The sequence below is a fragment of the Kogia breviceps genome, chromosome 9 (genome assembly GCF_026419965.1).
Source record: "Kogia breviceps isolate mKogBre1 chromosome 9, mKogBre1 haplotype 1, whole genome shotgun sequence".
Taxonomy (NCBI): domain Eukaryota; kingdom Metazoa; phylum Chordata; class Mammalia; order Artiodactyla; family Physeteridae; genus Kogia; species Kogia breviceps.
In genome coordinates, this window is record NC_081318.1 from 3,403,466 (window position 1) to 3,424,733 (window position 21,268).

The following is a 21,268-nucleotide window of genomic DNA, read 5'->3' on the forward strand; positions in this document are numbered from 1 at the left end:
TCTGCATAATTATTTCTTAATATCAGTGAAAATGTATTTTAAAAATAATGGATATCAAAAACAATGTGTATCAGGAAATTAGGTCTCAAGTTTTTGTATTTCTTTCTAAAAAAGAAAGTTAATTAACTGTGAATTATAAACAGCATTTGGAACAGTTTCCATACCTAACTGCATCAAATTATGCAATAGTCTCGGTTCTATTGTTCAAAGAACGAGAGGCTACCTTTCGACGTGTACAGATAGGTGTTGACTAGGGAGAGACAGCTCAGAAATTCGGTGTGAACGAGGGCAGAGGGATCCTGGTCACCCCAGGTACGGTCACACCGTGGTACCTTTAGCTGCCGTTAGCGTGGACGGGAGACTGCAAAGCAGGCAAATCCCCGAGCCCAGGCCACGCCACTGCCCACAACCCACCCCACCCCAACCTGTCCCCGCCCCCTGAATTTCCCGGCCTGCACCTGGCCCCAAGCTGCAGTCGCTCAGTGTGCCTCGGGCTGAAGACCTGAGGTCGCAGTTCCAGGTGGGAAGGTGAGCTGTACTCTGCCCCAAGCCCAGACCACGTACCCGAGCGGAGGTTTCTTCCTCCGAAACCAGCTGTGCCCGTGGAGGGGAGAGGACGGATGAGAGGTGGCGGCGATGGTCCGGGGGAAGCCCCCACTTCCCCACCCCTCCCCCACCCCTTCTTTTGAAGCAGCCGAGGTGGTTGCCATGGACGGCCTGAGCGGGAGGGCTCCGTGGATTTCACACGGGGGCAGTCCTGGGGGGACAACAGGTGTGTGCTGGTGCTACTTGCAACCCAGGCCCTCCCAGGCTGGCCCCCGTGCACCCCGCGTGCACCTTCGTGTGCCCGCGTATCGTATTACGCCGAATTACTGAACAATGACACGAGTCCCACAAACCCCCGCTAAGTCCTGTTTTGTAACTTTGGCAACCCAACAATTTAGGACTACGTTTCAGTTCTACAGTGTTCAGAGGAAGGAAAGGCAAGATTCAGAGTCTGGGCGGGGCTGGAGGAGGGGGAGGGGAGGCCTTGGCGGAGCAGGATCACGTCGCCCCCGGGGGAGGCCTCCCACCTCCTGTGTCCAGAGCTGCTCAAATCCGGTGAGAGAGACACCCCAGGCCGGAGGGCAAACCGCCCACGCGGTGCACGGCACACAGTGAGTGCTCGACAGCCGGCTTGAACTGGACTAAAGAGAGGTGATCAGAGCGAAGGGGGCCCATCCCCTGGGCCACGTCCGTCCACAGGGCTTCCCCTGCCTTTGGCGTGGCCCCTAAAGTCCTCCCCGGCTCTCTAGCCCAGCCTCCGCGCCCCGGCCCCTGACAGCCTGAGATCAGAGCAGCACCGACAGGGCATCGTCCCGCACAAGTGTCCTGCCAACAGGAAATGCTCCGCAAGTGGGAGCCTGAGAACTACCAGCGGTGGTGCCGCAGAAACGCCCCCGACGGCCCCATCCATGGGGTTTCCCGGGAGCCAGGGCGGGAGCCGGGCCGGGCTGCCCGTCCTGGCCCACCGCTCACTTTCTGGCAAAACCCCAGCCCTGGTTCAATGCTGGTCTCTGACTTACGCCTGCACCAGTCTGGCTGAATTTGGCTCCGCGAAAACACATAACCAGGCCAGCTGGTTTCACTTCGAGTTCATGACCTCTGCCTGCAAAAGCAGGACTAGAGCTCTTCCTACTCCCTTTTCCTAATCCACTCCTCCTCCTTCCCTCCGGGGTGAAGGTGTCCTACGTGCGCCCTCTTCACACCTGCTCAGCCCCTCCTTCTTGGCTTAGCAATCGGAGGGACTGCCGCCAGCACCCACCACCTCGGCCCCCGTGATCACAGAGAGCTGTCTGTTCCTAGCTGAGAGCAGCCCCTGCACCGGTGCTCTGGACCCCGCTCAAGGTCATGGCCAGCAGTCGTCCACTTTCTCTCCTCCATCACGGAGTCCTCCTCTTCTGCGGGATGGCGCCCGTCAGCAGACGCATGGCGTGACACCCGCCACCTTTCCAGCAACGGCCACCACCTCTCCCGACTGTTCGCCCCTCCCCCGTCATCGAAAGCTCCTCGGCCTCCTTTGCTGCTCCAGCCTCATCTCCCCGCGGTAAGGGGACAAACGGGGCCCCTACACTATGTATCCAAATATCCAAAGGTCACACATAAAGCGACTGTCCTATAAAATTCGTTCTACCTCCTTTGTCCCTACTTTGAGACCTGCCCAGCCGGGTAGAAACATGGCACGAGGGGAGAGGCAAAGGATGAGAAAAGACCGGAGGGTGATACAAAGCCCCCAGCCGCTCCTGCCTTGCTGCATGCACGGTTCCCCCTCCTCTGCAGCGACCTCCTGTCCTCACGGCCGCCCCGCTGCCCGGAACCAGGCCTGGCTGCACCGGGCTGTCTCAGAGAAGCGGGGCGCCCGGCAGCAGGCGGCTCTGGAGGTAGGCTCAGCGCGAGAGGCGGCCCCGGCTGAAAGAGCGCCGGCGCTGTGTCTACATTTCAACACACGGTGGCTCTCACCTCCTCTCCGTGGAGGGAACAGAAACGCCGTCCCGCCTCCCCAAAAGCTGCTCACTTGCAGACACGCTGTCTCTGGCTGTCCTACACCCAGGTGGGGTCATCTCTGTATGATCAACTGTCTCTGACCATGACCCACCGTCACATATGCACACACACGCCGGGACCAACTGCTAGCGACACCGCCCATTCTTGCCGTTTCTTATGCTTGCTGGTATTTTCTACCCTGTATCACATTACCCTTTGCATTAAAGTTTCTGTCCTCTCTGTACCTCCTATCCCAAGACACTGATTTCACGACCAGGCAGGCCTCGCGGTTTGAAAGCCTGTCTGGAAGTAAACCGAATTCAGCAAACCTGCTCTTAGGGATGCTGCTTGGCACCCCCCGTCCCCCGCCTCGCCCAACCTGGGCATCACTGGGGCTGGGCTGCGGTGGGACCCTGATGCCTGGGAGCCACGGAGACAGGTCCATCCAACCAGGGCACCAACCAGCGGGCCTGGCCGCCCTTCACGCCCTGCTGCTTCTCATTCCTCACCCAGGAGGCGGGAAGAGCGTGGCCTGGCCCCCGCTGAGCTCTGCCTGCGATACAGGCGCAGAAAATGCCTCCAACCGCTGAAGTCCCGGAGCCCAGGGCCCCTCCCCGCCCCCACGCACCGCACGCTGGCTTTCTGTCTGTGCCCGAGGCCCGTGAGCGCCCTCAGTGACGACTGCAGGCGGAGCGCTCGCTGTTGGGAAGGCTGCGGACGGTCCTGTCCAGGCCACCGGCCACAAGGACCATCGCGTGGGCAGGGACAGGAGGGAACTCTGTGGAGACGGGGGAGAGGGCCTCTGGGCTGCAACTGCCCCTGAGGGAAGCCCCATCCTGCCTGTGCTTCCTGGGGTTCACGGGACCCCACCGCCCCGTTCTGTGGCTTTTCTACACCTGCCACCCTCTCCAGAAAGTGAAAGGGAGGAGGCTTTGCGTTCCAGGTGTCTCCCCTTCACAGAAGACCCCTTAGACCAGCAAACCAAATGGCCGTGACCGTCAGCGGATGGCCTGTGCCCTCTGCCTGTTCGCTCTCCTTATAACACTGGATCCATGACTGGGGGTGACGGCGGGCAGCCCCACCCGGAGCCAAGGCACCAGCACCAACACCGCCTGCAGCTGCACGTTTGCCGACATGCTACGCACATGTCACCAGAGTGACAGCTGCGCCCTGTCCCCCACTCCTAGGTCCACGCTGTCCCCTACCGCGGTGGCCAGTTCTAAAAGGTGGGGTGAAGGCGTGCTTCCGGGAGGGTCTTGGACACCCAGGGTCAGAAAGGTGAAATGGAAACCACTCTTATCTGTCGCCCACGTGGCATTTTCCGAGAGCAACGGCACAAGCAGCGACAGCCGTAGCTGGGCGAGAGCCCGGCAACTGACCGTGGTGCTGGGCGCCGCACGGGTGCCCGCGGGTCCACAGGGCGCCGCCTCCCGCCTCCCAGAGCGGGCGGCTGAGGCTCCTGCCCAGGAGTTCATTCGCCGTGGTTCGGACAGCGGGTAGGTGGTGGAGTCAGTCCAGGGCTGCCGGGCCCCGAGACCCGTCTCTTCCCGCGACACGACCCTCACCGGGTGGTCGGCTTCACCTCAACAACTGCAGGTGGGCAACCTTCTGAGAGCCTATGACTTTAGGTCCATTTATGGAGTGAAATGCAAATATCCACACCGTAAAGCAGACAGTGCTGGAAGGCAAATGGAGGATCAGGTGGTTCAGGGCCAATTACAGAGCAGCTCTTCCACGGCGTGAGGTCAGCTTCTCCCTCCCCGGGGCCGACGGGCCTCCGCTCTGGGTGAGCTCGTGACGGCACCCGGGTACCCTTCCCACGGCCTTCTTCCGGCACACTCGTTCCCAGCTGACCTTCTACACTACCAGCTCTAAGTGGAGCAGAAACTGTGAGGTCCCGCGGCCCTGGGAACAATGCAGGGTAGGAGACAAAACTCCAGTCATGAGGAGCTGACCCCTGAGTTACAGAGGGGCTCCAGTGGAAGTCCCTATCCTCAGAGGGAACTCACTCCTAAGACAAAGACGGTACATTTGAGTTGTGTTGTGTAGGATCAGCAGTTCTTTGATGAATCTTCTCAAATTTGTACAACAGTTGGCAGAAAATTTCCACTTCTTTTTAGAGTGAAAAGCAACAGTCACCATGAATTAATTCTCCCTTTGCCAAGATCCAAACAGCATACGAGAGTCTAAAATCAAGTGAACTCTGCTCTGTTTCTTCTAATGCTTTGTGGCCAAGTGCAGTCCAAAGGAAAGGGGCTGCCAGAAGCTCTCTGTGAATAAGATAACTGCAGGTGGAAAGCTCCGGAAGCCTGAGAAGAGTGCACTAGTACTTCTGGGGTTGGGGGGATCCCACAAGGGAGGGGCTTTGTTAACAAGCACCCAACTGGATCAGGCGCCAAAGGACATGGAGAGAAGTCAGAAGCCACTGGGGCTGCGTCCTCACCGCAAACACGGGGCTCCCCCTTTCCCCCGCGGGGAGGCTTTATCTCCGGGTCAAGGGACGGGGCCTCGGGCTTCCCGGGGGCCTCCAAACCCTACAGAGTGGATGGCCGACAGGTGATTTTCTTGAGGCTGTGCCTCTGGACCCCGGAGGGGAGGTGCCTTCCTGTGACGACAGGAGCCAGCTCAGCACTTTGCCCTGGGCCTCCTCTGACTCTGACCCGCAAAATGTTCTCTGGAGCCCCCCAGCCTCACCCATATGTGCCTGAGCTCAGCTTCTCCCAGTCTGGCTGCTGTTTCTCTCCTCGGTAAATGCTGCAGCAAGGACCACATTCACAACCAGACAACACCCTGGGCTCTGGGACTAACAGGCCCCATGTGCCCTGAGCTTCACCGTAATCTAGTGCGACGGGAAGGGCAGGTATGTCACCTGTCCTACTAGCGACCCAAAGCTCACCGTGTGCCAGGTACTGCGACCACCCTACTGACACCCTAGCAACCGTGGGGCTGCTTCTGTGATTCCATTTCACAGAGGAGAGAGCTGAGGCCCAGGGACGCGGGCAGCTTGCTCAGACGGAGTGCCGGAGCCTTGACTGGACTCCGGCCTTGGGGGGTGGGGGGCGTGGGGTGCACACCTCCCCGAGTTGTTTCCCAGACTCGCGGGACGGCAGAGGGTGGGCTGCCTCAGTGTCCAGATTCCCGGTCCACTGCTCGCCCAAACTCTGCCGGGGCGTGGCCAACCAGGGGCTGAGCCTACAGCCCGTTTCCCCTGCCTACCCCGGGCAGGCCGGCAGCTCGGGCTCTGGCTCAGCATTTGGAGGCTCCATCTGTCTGGGTCACATCAGTGTTACAGAGTGTCATCTTTTAATGAGGCAAGATGCAGATCAGAACAGATGCAGACAGTGAGACGGGGTTTGGGATCGTTCCTAAAAAACCCGGCCCCGTGGGTTCTCACTGTTAATAACTGCCTGCCACCTACACCCCCGCTGCTGTAGAGAGTGGGAAAAATCAAAGTGCCGGAGAAATCTGGGTCCTGGAAAACCGCAAAAGACATAAATAACCTGCCTGATACATCTGTACTCGGAAATAAATGGCCTCATTCCAAATACAGAAAATCTTATTTATTCCCGCGTGCATCTGCAGCCTTTTTCTGTCACTAAATATTTTATCCGAGGTGCCGAGAGCAGAATTAAATGGGGAGTTAAAAAAGAAACCAGTGAACGTCAAGCCAGGAGGCAAAAGGAGCATTAACCTCGCCGTGCTCGCAGCCTACCTCGCTCATCAGCACCGTGTGATTTGCACATTACTCACTGCAAGCGTCTCATCATCATCAGAGCAGTTGGCCAATTCCCGCAAACCAGCACCGGAGTACAGGGCCGACGCACCCCTATATTCCCGGGCTGGCCACCAGGGGGCAGCATCCCTCCCCGTGCCCTCAGGGAGGAGACATACGAGTCTGGGTTTGATTTTTATTCCACCGCATGATCCCTCAGATGTTCATTATAACCTTGCTGGCTGCTAATCTGCAGCTTCTCCAAACACCGAGAGACTGCCTCAATTCTCCCGTCCTCCTTTTTTTATTCTGGGGGGAAAAAGTCAACAAAGACATCTCCAGTGGCTGGCGAGTTTTAAGTAGGAAATTGTCAAGAAGCTGCTCTTGTAGGGTGGGCACCCAAGGCCTTTGATGGCCCTTTGATGACCACCTGCAAATCCGTCTGCCGGGTAAGAGCAACTCGGCCACTCTCCTTGTCATTGTCCCGCGTGAAGGGCCGTATTTTAGGACTCCAGTGATGCCAAAAGGAGCCAGCCACGCTGAGGGCAAAGAAAGTCCTCAAACTTTTGTTAAATCTCTCTTTCTTTGGTAAAATCTCTCTGTCTCTTTCTGTCTCTGTCTTTCTGTCTCTCTCTGTCTGGGTTTCTCTCTCTCTCTCTCTCTCTCTCTCTCACACACACACACATACTCTCTCTCTCTCTCTCTCTCTCTCTCTCTCTCTCTCTCTCCCTCTCTCTCTCCTTCCTCATCTCCCACTAATCATCATCTGTTTTAGTGTCATCTGCTTTGGGAGATCTCAGTGCGGGAAAAGTCACCTCCTTCTTCCCGATCCTATATCATCCGAGTCAGAGTCAGTAAAGCCCCACTACCCCGAGAAGGCCAACTCCCTGGCAGCCTGAAAGGTCTCCTTTACGTAGTTTTCAATTCCCCCTTCAGCTTTACGTTGCCTTGATGATGACTTTTCCAGATTCAGTTACATTTGCAATGAAACAAAAGTCACTGTATAAAACTCTAGCGCGCAGAAAGAGACCCACATGGCCCAGTCTGAGCGGAAAGCAGCTGCACATCACGGCGGGTGGCGAGACCCCCCACCTCACCTGGTGTTCTGCAAATGCCAGCCGCGGCCGCTCAGGACTGCTTTCAACCCGCCATGGCCACCAAGGTGCAGTGTGTTATGACCCCTGAAGAGTCCAAGGAGACCTTCCTTTGGCCCAGGAACACGGTGGCGGGGGGGGGGGGGGGGCTTCTGGCACGCTGAGGGTCTGGGGAGCGCTTGCCAGGCGCTGAAGTCTGTGCCTCTGTCCCTAAGTTCCGGGGGCTCTGACCCAACTCCCTTTAGGACCCAGAGCCTCCTCAACGCAAGGCAGGTGGAGAGGCCGGAGGCTGGAAGTGCTGTCTGGGTGGAAGCAGCCCAGGTGCCAGAAGAGGAGGGCACTGCCCGCCCACGCCTGCCGTCTGCACCTGGCTCATGGGAAGCGGGGAAGCGTCACTCATCCGACTTTCCCCAGTGGTGTAGGCGGGCGGCCACGGATTTTCTAACCATCAGCGTTTCCTCAGCTATTTCATAAATCTCCCCCTTAGGACATGCTTATGTTGGCTCTCATCTTACAGGATCTCAAACCTGCAAGTGTGCAGTGAAAGACAGAAACTGGAAAAGAGACTGGGAACCAGGTACTGATAATATCATGAGAGAAGGAAATTTGGAAAAAATGTTTAAGGAATTAGCTCGAGTTAATTGATTAGTGTTGCTTGGTTTTCCGATTTTCATATTTTACAATCTTAAATCAGAACAGGTCATCCTGCCAAAGTGTCTAAATGGTGCTGAAGATGTGTACCGTAGGACTCAGATGTGATTAAACACCATCTTGGCGCACGTGGTTCCAGAATCAGTCCAGGGAGTAGGCCAGGGCTAGGGCTCACAGTAGCTTCCTCGCAGGATGGACTCTGTTACATGCAAATTCCTCACATCTGTGTAGGGACACGGGCACAAGGGTTTGTGGGGGGACCCAGCCGGCGGGAAGCGGGCGGGAGAATTAACCCTTAACGCAAGTCATGTGATGGGGACACGAAGAAGTCAGAGAGTGATTAAGACAGTCTGCGCCAGACACTTAAAAGAACCGAAAATATAAGGGGACGGAGTGGATCTAGAACCTTCACTGTCCTGAGGGCTGGGCAGGGCCTGCTTCCTTCTTGAAGTGACCCCATAACCTCCTGGAAAACCAGGCACCTTCCCGGGAACATCTATTTAAAACCCCAACACCTTCCGTGCTCCTGTCCCCACAGCTGTTTGGTTTTTCTATTAATAAAAGCAAGGGTCAGAGGTACGTACTCCTGCAAAAAGAACAAGGTGCTGGACGGGTGTTTTCCGTTAAGAGCCGCAAGGTCACCTCCTCTTTGGGTACAGCCGGCACCTGGCGGTTTCCCGGCTCGGGTGCCTGTTTTCCATTGAACGGATGAGCCGTGGCCTTGGGAGGGAGGTGGTGTGTCTGGGGAGGGGCTGATGCATCAGCCGGAGCCAGAGGGAGCAGATGCCCTGCCCGCCCTGGGGATGATGGGCCCTGGGCTCCGGGACCTGCTCTGGGGCTCAGAGCCACAAGCGTGTGCGGTGGAGACACGGGGCCTGCCTGTCTGCCCTCGGGGCCAGTGCAGCAGTCACTCTGGGACAACCCGACCCCACAACAGTGACCCTCCTAGGACAGCCCTCCCGCTGCTGGGAGGCTGAGTACGAAGGTGAGGCTGACCTGAGGCCTACGCCCTGCAGTCGCCTTCCAGGCGCAGCCCCAGTTCATAGAATCAGAGACCAGAGTGCATCTTCTCCATGACTCCACGTCCAGGTGGCTCTGACATGGAGAAGCTGAGCTGTCGTCCCGCCCCCGCCACGCCGCACCTTCCCAAGGGCAGCCCTGAGCAAAGAGAAAAGTTATACTGAACGTGAAAATCTTATAGAAAGAAAGGAAAATGGGGGTAAGAGGAAGAGAGGCAGGCTGCTTCCCTGAGCGCAGACAGTTTCCCCCGGGGGCAGGGAGAAGGCGGGTCAGGATCCCCTGAGGATCGTACTGTCCTGTCGGGGGTGGGGGGGGCGCGCAGTGGGGCAGGAGACAGAAGCGCCCCGTGCCGGCCCCCCGCCCCGCCGTTCGCTCCTCACGCCCACCAAGGAAAGCCGCGCACAGGCCAGCAGCTCACCACAAAGTCACCTGGCGCCAATGCTGACTTCATGCTGTCCTGCTGCACGTCCCCGGCACTGACATTTAAGTACGAAAACATAGCGGGGCGGGGAGAAGCGTTATGCAGTTCACTGCACTACGTTTGCAGACCAGGGAAAAGGAACTAAGGCCCCAAGAGGTTAGGAGGCAGGTACAGTGGCGAAAGAGCAGAGGCAGGAATCTGGCCTCTGAGCCTCAGATGAAGTTGTTTCGGGCACATACAAGCCTGGAGGCTGATGCGTCTCCCGTCCAAGCGTTTGCCGTTTGCACTTTGGTGGAACGTATTAACAAAACTCTCAATACGAGGGCAAATGGTGTCCCATCCTTACGTGATTTAAGGAGACAGAAAAGACGAAAAGGAATTGGAATTCCCCAGAGCATCAAGATTTCAGCCACCGATACTCAAATTTCATTAAGACTCTACAGCAAAAAGATGAAGATGTGTTTATCTTAGTCTCACAATCGATGCATAATTAAAAAGCTTTAAAAATATAACCACTGAACATCATATATTATTTATCAAAATCTCTCAGGATTAGGTAATTAATTGTGAGAAACGTTTCTCAAGACCAGTGGGAATTCTTCCCACACGTTTAGAGAACGTTTTCCTCTCAGACTTCTCTTATTTCTGATATTTTAATTTCACATTGAATTAAAGCAATCAGTTATTTTTCTGAGATACTAACAAGGCCCACGCTGGAGTATCAAGTGCAGACTCAGCTTCTGACTCCGAGGCCCCGGGGTTTGCAGTTAACCAAACAGAGTCACACAACGACCAGCTCAAGGGGGCCTGCCTCTCCTGGGGCCTCTCCCCTGCAGCTGGGGGCTGTCCACTGGGAACCACAGCCATTAATTTATCCAAGGAGACGCCAAGAAGAAGGCAGCTGGCCACAAGGCACAGGTGACACTGACCAACCTTCCATGGAAGACGGAAACCCAGAGGCTAGTGAGTCTGAGGACTCCCCCTGCTATTAGCCACCGAGCAGCAAATAAGGCGAAGGTGCAAAAGGACAGAAAGCTCCAGCCCCCAGCTGTTTCCTGGACAGCCCAATGCAGGGTCGTGGCATGTCCATCTGCAGCAGCGCACCAACGTCGCGTGTGCTCTGGGCCGGCAGGTGGCCTCACCCGGCCACCCCCCTCCAAGGTCCCCACACCTCCCGGCGTCCAGCGCGGCAGCATCAGCCTTGCAACCACACTGGTCCCACGGCACTCCCTGGCCGCCCCCTGAACCGGACCCTCCATCTCCTCACCGACTCTGAGGGATCCCCCCTACCCCTGCAGTAACTCCTCTTTTGCTCTGGTCCCAGATTTGGGGTCTGCTGTTCGCTGACAGATGTGGAATCTTCAGTGTTGCCTTTGCCGTGCCTGGGTCTCCTGCTGCTGGCACCACTTCCTGGGCCCTGGCGCCGAGTCCTGGATAACGAGTTATGAGCAGGACTGCCCGCCAGGGTCACTTCCAGGCCAGTGTGCGTCCCTCCAGAGCTGAACCCCCTTCTCCGCCAGCACGCTGGGCTGGGCTGGCCCTGCCTGCCCGAGAGGAGGGCGGCCGCAGCAGCCTGGCCCCTGAGTGGCCACGGGGAGCAGACCCCAGCCCCAGCTCCACCCTAGTGCGGGGTGCGGTGAGGGTCATGAGTGATTCCCCTCGTCTTGAATCAGGGAGGTGGTGTCTGGCTTGCTGTGTTGGTTCGCTTTTGTTACTCCCAGCCTGACCTGGGCTGTCCTCCTCCCCACTCTCTGACCGGGCTTATTGTAGTCCAGGGAGGACACCGGGTTGCAAAGCATGCGTAGGTCACAGGCCCTGCCCTTAGCCCTGAACTTGAGGGGAGATTCCAGGTCGGGGTTCGAGTATTGGATCTCCCAAAGCCGATTTCACAGTCAGGGCCCTCACCGGTGGCCCGAGTGTCCTGGCTCACAACACCGTTCCTTCCTCGGCTGGCACGGTGGTCGGGCCCCGGCTTGGGCCACATCACCTTGGCAGTGGAGAACCTTCGGGGCAACACCAGGAGATCGACCAGCCTAACACCTCATCCCCACAACGGGACAGTCCGTTGATTACATAGTTTAAATGGCAACTCTCAGCCTGAATGCTCCCGGGAGGCGATAAGATATAATAGTAATTAAAGTCCAAACCATACGGTCACCATGGCACAGAAGGGTGCTGGGAATGTGCAGGGAAAACAAGGAGCCATGGCGAGGAAGATTACGAGCCAAAAGTCTCTGCAAGCTTCTGCCGGGAGAAATCCAAGGCCGCAGCCATGGCCCCTAACCTGCTGGAGATGCTGTGCTTCGAGGCGCCCGGGTCCACCTTCCCATTAAAAACACCCCTGCCCCTCCACGGTAGACACTCGCTCCATGCCAGGCACACGGACATCTGCCACGCCCGACAGCAGCGCTGGCGGCGGGCGGGCCGCCCTTGTGGAGCACTTCGCAGCCGTGCGCTAATGCGTGATCACACGTAGTGGCAAGTTCACGTGGTTCTACCTGTGCCCTCACGGGTGTGCTCTCATCCAACCTCACACTGATTCTTTGGGGAAGGTATCTGAGCTCTTCCTTTTCAGGCGAGGATCGGAGGGCCAGATGGGATACGTGACTTACTCAAGGTCCCCGGGCGGCTGAGGGGCAGCTCCGGGACTCACACGCAGGCCCCCGGGGCTCTCACTCCGCACTCTGAGAAGCGCCTTGCACAGAGCTGGGGCTGTTGAAGGCTGTGGAGCAAGCAGACGTGCCAGGGGGACGGGTGGTCCACTCATCACTTGGGCATCAATCAAGCCTATTTTTAACCTGCAAGAAGTTCATGCAGCTTTTTATACACACCATGGGCTTGTGGTTAGGAGGCCAAGTTGGAACCACTCACTGGCTGTGTGACTGACCACTGAGAAGTCACTTAACGTCGCTTAACCCCAGTTTCCGCAGCTGCGGCAGGATAAGAGCAGCGCCTTCTTCCTGCAGAGGAGTCGACAGATTCATTCCTGTTTAATCGTGTCAGGTGTGCCATGGAAGAAAGAGTCAAAGTTAAACATCCCTGCAGTAGGCGAGCCAAGGCTGGCGCTTTAGGAGGTGGGCTGGAGCCGTCAGCTGCAATCTCACTCCCCTGGGCCCCTAGTAAGGGGACTGCCGCCATTCCTGAAGCCTCTCCTGATTCCTTTACCTTTGGGGATAAAAAGTGAAGCTCGTAATTACAATGAGATTACCAGTTCCTGCTTTTCAATAATCACGTTGTTATTTTTGCTGAAGGAAGTTTGTGGAAGTTCTGATGATAGTGAAAAAAGGCAGGTCAGCTGATTCCCCTGGGAGGGTTTCTAGAATCCTGCATCTGAATTTTGGAGCCGAGGCAGCACCGTGAGGACAGGTAAGCATTGCCATGTGCAGGGACCGTCAAGGCTGGGAGACGTGCTGACGGGGGAGGTTGTGATGGAACTTGAGGGGCGTAGGAGGAAGTGGAGGGCCCAGATATGGCTGGACCGGCCCAGGGGGCGAGGAGACCCTTGGTGGCCAGTTAGATGCAGGCTGGCCATCACCTTCTCCCCACGCACCTGACAATCTCATTCCCTGCCTTAGACCACCGTTCTCATGCCGACATGCACAGAAATCTAGAAACCCGAGGACATCTCTCTTGGGGTCAGAGAAAGCACAGAAGGAATGAACACAGATTGAAGCATCTCGTCCACCTCTCTGTCGGAGCTGAGTGGGTCCCCATTGAACAGCTTTACCCTTTTCTGTGTCTCTCTACAAGGTAAAATCCACCTGCTACGCAAGTCAAGGTCATTACTACTCCACGGAGCTGGAGGCAAGGGCTGTGCAGGAAACTCGCTCCTTTCACTTACATTAAATACTGAAAGCGCTGAGTTACTGTGCAAAAGGCCCTGCCATCTGGAGCCACTGCTCCACGGCAGCACCTCCCGGGTCCAGGGGCTTTTCCAGAGGCTGATTGCATTCAGGCATTTTCATCATCACTTTCACATTCATATCCTTCTTTAGAAGCCATAGATGAACTGGAATATGATTTGTAAGTATTTAATTTCTACAAGCCATCCTGAAGCATACTTGTTACTGAGGTACAAGATCTTTGGTGCTCATAGGTTAACCAGCTGTCTGGTGTCGGTGACAAGCGAGGGGTGTGACTCCAGCTCGGTGACTCGAAATGCAGACAGAAGGTTCCAGGGAGATGTTCCTATCTGCAGAGACATCCTCTCCAGGTTGAGTAGGAAGCCATGTACTTCTTATATAACATATTATAGACAATAACTCATGCGTGAATAGATTTTAATAGTCTTTGAAACCGATATTGGAGGAGAATGCACTACACGAGTGCTCCTGATTGCTGGCGATGCCAGATGAGAAAATGAGGTGCGTACCTGCTACGTGACTAATTTTTGGAATTACAAGACAAAGTAACAGTAGTTTTAACAGCAACAGCTGCAGTTTCCTAGTCCCAGGCACTGTTCTAAGACCTGTACACGTATCAGCTCATTTAACTTCCATGATGCCCTTAGGGAACATAGGTGACCTTTACTCTTGTTTTGCAGATAAGAAGACAGACACAAAGAGTTCAATATCACCCAGGTTCACTAGCTTCTACGTGCTGAAGCTATGATTCAAAGGCAGGCGTGGTGCTGCAAAGACCCTGCCCTTTACCACAGCTCTGCCACCGTTACACAAGAGGGCTTGTAAAGCCAATCACAAGCTTCTGGCCCTTTCCTGATAGAGATTTCCTGGTCTGACAGAGATTTCCCGTCATGTAAATCAGAGAAGTAACCAACACTAAGTCCAAAGAACTACAGATCTGTGCCTTGAATAACAGCATACAGAACTGACCATGATTCTAAGTCCCCTGAACTCCTGGCCACGTAACTGTCTTTAAAGCCATCCGTCCCGCGGGAATGACGCACGATGGGCGTGTCAGCTCCCTTCATCCACCGCCAGGACGCGGCTTGCTAGCAGCTGAAGTGCCCTCACCAGGTACTTCAGGACATTGGCATTTGAAGAACTCAATCAAGAACGCACACTCCAGTGTGTGGCTCCATAAGCTTCGCAAAATATCATGATCGAAATGTATTTCAGGGAGTTTTAAAAATAGTGCAAGAGGCATTAGAAACACTTCCTTACTGACAGAAATCTGGTGTGCAGTATGTCCTCTACCTACACATAACAGTCCCAGGCGAGGGCTGTTCACTAGAGGCCTGTGGCCACGGAGGATCCCCCTGGCGCGGTCCACTGACGACACGTACAAGTGGGCAGCGGACACAGTGGGCCTAAGCGTACGAGTCAGCACACACAGCTCACCGGGCACTGAATAAACCACGAGCCTACGTTAAACCCAACAGGCACGTGCTGCGGGCAATATTACTTAGCAATCTCACTGCAGGGAGCTTAGAAAGACTGGGGTGCTCTGGATGACCGGGGAAGAACTCTTTTCTTTACAGGGGAATAGTCCCCGTGGAAAGCACACATACTCAAAATCACCCCACAAATCTCCATGAGGGCTTCAGTTGTAATAACGTTTCTTCCCATGACAGCCACTCCCCCAGTCAACTCCCTGCCTCCTTGAATAATCCAAATTATAAGGCGTGGAGTCACACCCAAAACAAAAGTCAGGAAGGAACTTTAGTTCATCCACTGGGCCGCCCCCCTGGCCTCTCGTTGAGGTCTCTCAGAGCACCTCCGTGGAGAGAAAACTGTAAGGTCATTGGTGCTGACTCTGAAAGATACTTGAAGAAACCGTGTTAAGAAAAGCAAACAGGCCTCAGCCTCACCCAGGCTTTGCAGCCTCTGGACAAGAGTCTGAACGTGAAGGGTAAGGACCACGTGACCAGGCTTGGGTGTCAAATGGGCAGCTCTGAACGACTCTAGCTTAGCAAAGCTCCCGCGACTTTCATCGCACCAGTGTGAACAGGCTTTCTAGAGCATTCTAAGCTTGGAATCAGGATGCACTGCAAGTGCCTCCACCCGCATCAGCCCTGGGAAGGGGGCCAAGCTGCACCCCAGCTCCTCCACACCAGGCCCTAGTGAACCCGGAGGTCAGCACGGGGCCGGGGGAGGGCCGGGGGCTCCCGGGCGGGTGTGCAGAGGACAGAGTACCACGGGGACCACGCCCCACGGGGCAGTTGGCCCTCAGGAGCGCCGGGACTACGGGTTAGGGGAGGAGGGGTGCTGGGGGGCCCGGCGAGGGTGCAACGAAGCGTCCGGCCCTCTCGTGCTTCTCCCTCTGGTCACCGTCATCCAGGCGCTGCCTGACTGCCTGGGTCCTAAAGCCACGCAGAGGCGCTGGCACCGCGCAGCCAGCAGAGGCCTTATCCAGCATCACTCCTGCAGACTCTCACGTGGCTAGGCGGCCTGGCCGAGCAGCCTCCCTGCATCCGATCACGCTTCCAAGTACCACCAAGCTCTGGACTAGTTCAGGGTACAATTCACCCCGGGGCTTTCATCCACACCAAACCAGATATTAAACAAATGCCCTCCAGGCACTTCTCGGCTCCCCCTGACACCCCAGCCTGATGGCGCCAGGCTGTGCTTTGTGAACACCTTCTCAAGTTCACGGCCCCCACCCTACCTCCATCGGGTCTCGGAGGAGCTGAGGCGACAAGGGCTGGTACACACGTGCGGAGAGAGTGGTTCTCAAAGGAGCCTGCCTGACACACTCCAGCTTTCCGCTGGTGTATGAGTCATTTCACGATAATGACATATCACTGAACACTGATATTTACTTAGGATGACGCACATGACTGCTTTGGCAATAGAGGTGTGGAGGTCTCCTAGTTCAGTGGAAACGTAATGACTTAAAGTTTCATTACTGAAGAATTACTGGCCCCAAATTCTCTGCTGTCCCTCATGTGTACAATGGCAACGAGGAAAAGGAAAACACCGAGCCGGCCAAAAAGGTTCGTTTGGCTTCTTCCATAAGATGACTCTGGTACCGCTTAGGTATCTTTAGCTTCATTCCAAACGCTACTGGTAGATTGTATGTGACAGCTTCATATCAGCGTGTATTTAAAAAAGACTTATCAAAATTGGTGAATTTTTGTGTAGCCATTTTAATATTGAAGATGGAAGAAAAAAAGCAACATTTTCTGTATATTATGCTTTATTATTTCAAGAAAGGTAAAAACGCAACTGAAACACCAAAAAAGATTTGTGCAGCGTACGGAGAAGGTGCTGTGACTGATGGAATGTGTCAAAAGTGGTTTGTGGAGTTTCATGCTGGAGATTTCTCACTGGACGATGCTCCAGGGTCAGGTAGCCCAGCTGAAGTTGACAGTGATCAAATGGAGACTTTAACTGAGAACAATCAACGCTACACCACACGGGAGACAGCCGACATACTCGAAACATCCAAATCACAAGCGCTGAAAGTCATTTGCACCAGCCTGGTGATGTTCATCGCTTTGATGTTTGGCTTTCACGTAAGTTAAGCAAAAAAAAAACTTTCTTGACTGTATTTCCGCATGCAATTCTCTACTTAAATGGAAAGAAAATGTTCCGTTTTTAAAACAAATTGTGATGGGTGATGAAAAGTGGACACTGTACAATAATGTGGAACAGGAGAGATCGTGGGGCAAGTGAAATGAACCACCACCAACCACACCAAAGGCCGGTCTTCATCCAAAGAAGGTGATGTTGTGTATATGGTGGGATTGGAAGGGAGTCCTCTATTATGAGCTCATTCTGGAAAACGAAAAGATTAATTCCAACAAGTACAGCTCCCAATGAGGCCAACTGAAAGCAGCACTCGACGAAAAGTGTCCAGAATTAGTCAAAAGAAAATGCATCATCTTCTATGAGGATAACGCAAGACCGTACGTTTCTTTGATGACCAGGCAAAAACTGTTACAGCTTGGCTGAGAAGTTCTGATTTATCCGCCGTATTCACCAGACATTGCAGCACCTTTGGATTTCCATTTATTTCAGTCTTTACAAAATTCTCTTAATGGAAAAAATTTCAATTCCCTGGAGGACACCTGGAACAGTTCTTTGCACAAAAAGATAAAACGTTTTGGGAAGACGGAATTATGAAGTTGCCTGAAACATGGCGGAAGGTAGTGGAACAAAAGGGTGAATGCGTTGTTCAATAAAGTTCTTGGTGGAAACGAGAAATGTGTCTTTACTTCTACTTAAAAACCGAAGGCACTTTTTGGCCAACCCAATAATATAAACAAATAGCAGCAACTGGAAAATACAACCATCTCTGTAACACTGGTAACCATGAACCTTTCATAAAAACTTGGACAATCCAGCTCTTTGCCCATAAGCCTACATATTAGGAGCTTTGCAAAATTGCTAACACTTGTATGAAAGTGCAAATTCTTAACAGAACCTTCCTTTCTGACTTCTCAAAAAACTAGTAACATCTTTAGTTTCCGGATACCCGACTTTCGTAAACCTTAGAACAGTTTGTAGGACACTTTCGTCTTTAATCCCATATTAAAATCAAAGTTCTACGTAACTCCATGACATCTGCCCAGAAGAGTAAAATAAAGACATGCGCTTTGCTTATCAAGATCAGTGTGTGGCCACCACGAGGCAGGGCATGCGGAAAGTCAGTGAGACACGCGGTCTGAGGCTGCAGGCAGTGCCGCGGGTGCATTTCCGTGTGTGGGGGGCTTGCGTCAGTTAATTGGGGAAGTTTCCTACCGAGTGTGTATAAACCTTTGGCCCAGGGACGGAGATTCCCGGCAGTCCCCAGGTCTCCTCCTTCTCTCCCTCAGTCCTCGACATTCTGCAATGTTCAGTACGTTCTAAGTTCCTTTTGGAGAAACGCGACAAATCAATGTGGCATCTGAGCGCCAACAAGCCTACGGACTGCAGGGCGGTTTAGAACCTATATAGCTTTGTTGCTTCTCAGAACTAACATCGCCAAGCGAGTCAGGCCCCCTGAAAGTGCTGTCAGGGTATTTTTCCCCTCCATCTTTTTTCTCCTATTTTTTGTTTTGAAGGAGCGTGTGGAAGTGAAGCAGTTAAGTCACAGATTAGAAGAAGGCAATCTTCAGAGTTTACCTTCCAATTATTAAAAAAGGAGCCGAGATTCCCCAGAGCCCTCACGCTGCCAACTTCAGAAACGGAAGCACCAGCCTGTACAACCTGCCAGGGGACAACACTAAGGAGATGAGCTGCTACATCAACTGTGACTGATCTAGAATGTTTGGGGCCCTGTTAGCACACCAACACAATTCTGTGTAAATGCCTTGAGGAAACATTTCTTTTCAACGGATCTGCTGAAGCAAAAGCTTACTTTGAATTGCAGGTCAATGAGCTTTTTATTTTATTAGGAAGATACTAAAAAAGACATTCTCCGTCTCCTGGCGATGGAGTTTTGAAGGAGATTATTCCTAGGGCAGGTCTAGGTCCTTCCAGCCAGGACTCCAGGGGCCTCTCTCTCTTAGGGGTCATTGGGTTGTTATTGTCCTGATCGCCCTGGGACTTGGGGCCTGCTGCTCACAAGGCTGTTTGTGCACAGGACAGTGGAAGCACGGTGGACACTGGACAGTGTCCATTTCGTTCCAGTGACACCCTCGTATGAGCCCAATAAAACCTCAAGGTCGATTCTCCTGGGGCCCAGAAGGCAGCTCGGTACCAGGATCTTGGGTGCTCTGAGCAGCAGCAGCCATGCTGGAATAAACATGGGACTTCCAGGGCGACCACACTGAGAGGGACGGCCTGGATGGGCGCCCACGTTCCATCATTCTGTTAGGAAGCCAGCTGCACAGAAATCAGGATGGCAGTAGCCTCTGGAAGGGAAGCTTGGGTTGAGGGGAGACCTGACTGGAAAGGGGCTCGGGGGATGCTTTCTGAGATGATGGAATGTTCTATATCTTTTTTTTTTTTTTGGCCACGCCACATGGCTTGCGGGGTCTTAGTTCCCCAACCAAGGATTGAACTGGGGTCCTGGCAGTGCGAGTGCAGAGTCCTAACCACTGGACTGCCAGGCAGTTCCTGGAATGTTCTATATCTTGATGGGGCTGCCCAGTGTATACTCTGTCAAACCCATGAAACCGTGTCTTTATAATTGTGCATTTTATTGTCCACGACTTACATCGCAGTTTTAAAAAAAAAGGAAATCAAGTCAACCTCGTGCTTCAGTGACTTCCGTGAACTCACGCCGGGAAGTAGGACGAAGCATACAGGTCCACCCGCTCTGTCCCTTAGGACACATGAGCCCCTGCAATGTGGAACCCAGCTTGAGGAATGCACGGCACTGAGGAAACGTGATATTTTCTGGGCCTGATCATGCCCAGGCCCCGTTGGGGGTCCCCTGACCCGCCCCCCCCCACTTGCCCCAGCCCAGCACAGTGAATTCCTCCTGTGATCATGTGGTCTCAGACCAGTAGGCTGACAAGAGCACAAGCTGTTTATCAGCCCAGTGCTGGGCTGCGTCAGCATCCCGTTGACATCTGCATTTCCAGAAAGGAGATAGCACATAAAGTCCTCCCCATGACTTTCTCTCCCTCCGGCGTGTGAGGACACAGGGAGAAGGCGGCCGTCTGCAAGCCAGGAAGAGAGCCCTCACCAGACACCAGCTCTGCTGGAGCCCTGATCTTGGACTTCCCAGCCTCCAGAACTACGAGAAATAAAAGTCGCTTCAGCCGCCCAGTCTGGGGTATTCCTTATAGCAGCCTGGACTAACGCGGCGGGTAAATGAGGAAATAAAAAGCACTAAAGTGCTTAGCATAGCGCCTGGCAACTAACCGCAATCAACACAGGACTGTTATTGTCACGACGGAAGTTGTCACTAACGTGGAGATGGGTTATAAGTGCTTAAGAAGAGAGCTTCTCACTCAGATTTTTAGTCATTTAACAATGCACACCGCTGGAGTCCTCTGGTGCCAGAGGAAAACCAGTAGCAGAAAACGCCCAATGAGGCGGATGCACACAGGCCAGCAGGCCACCCTGACGCGTTTCTTTTGGAAGCTTTACCCTCTGATGTCTTTTCCAGCTCTCCCTTCCCCAGGCAGAACCAGGCACTCAACCTCTCAGAAAGGGAGCAGGAAACCCGCACGTTTGGGGTCCTGACTGTTCCTGGAGTCACTCCCCAGCACAGCACAGGGTTGTAAGATGCCCTTCCCCCCTGGCCACCAGGTGAGTGCTTGACACCGCAGGCCCCCAATGGTCGCCTGCTGCTTCCCGAGCCTCCACAGTCTCTTTGTAATTTAGCAGAACCTCAAGAAATGGAGTTTAATTGACAGAGTCAGAAGAGACACCACCACGGCCAACCCCCGTGATGCAGCAGCAGCAGCGACCGCAGGAACCAAGCCCCCCACGTCCCGCGTACGTACCTTCGTACAGCCAGTCGCTAAGGCCGTTGTAAATCACGCCTTCCTTCCCAGTTGAGACCACACGGATGGCCTGCTTCCCGACGTGTGCACAGTAGTAGATATTGTTTTCAAAGATAAATATCTAATTTGGAAAGAGAAAAAACATAGCGTTAATCAAGGAAGTGCTTACAAATAGGGTATTCTGTAAGAATCCCAGACCAGCAACGTGGCCTGCATGTTCCTTTGCATTTATCTGACAGAACAGACGTAGTCTTGGGACCCTTTGGAGCTCGCCCAACTCCAAAATCATCTACATTTAAGGTCAACTGGAGACTCAAACTCCACAGAGTTCACCTGTGGTTATCATTTACCACGACCAGACAATCTGTCTGATACTCTTGGGGATGTTAATATCAAATGGCTTTGACTATCTTAGCAATTGTATTTTTCCTAGGAATTGTGAGTGGTGGGCTGGGAAGCTTGAAATCTGAGATTTATTCACTCAACACGTATGAGAAGTTACTTAGCGGGCACCAACTCCGCGCCAATCCTGGGAGAGCACAGGGAGCAAAGAGGCGGGACGT

The 21,268-nt window shown here is 54.0% G+C and overlaps 1 protein-coding gene across 4 annotated transcripts in view; it reads right to left on the bottom strand.

Moving 5' to 3' along the window:
- Positions 1 to 21,268, bottom strand: part of DPP6 (dipeptidyl peptidase like 6) — a 922,327-nt gene that overhangs the window by 137,612 nt on the left and 763,447 nt on the right. For all 4 annotated transcript variants that reach the window (XM_067041762.1, XM_059073588.2, XM_067041763.1 and 1 more), the window contains exon 8: positions 20,706 to 20,826. In XM_067041762.1, coding sequence (XP_066897863.1) covers positions 20,706 to 20,826 — 121 coding nt within the window. The remainder of the gene's footprint in view (positions 1 to 20,705; positions 20,827 to 21,268) is intronic.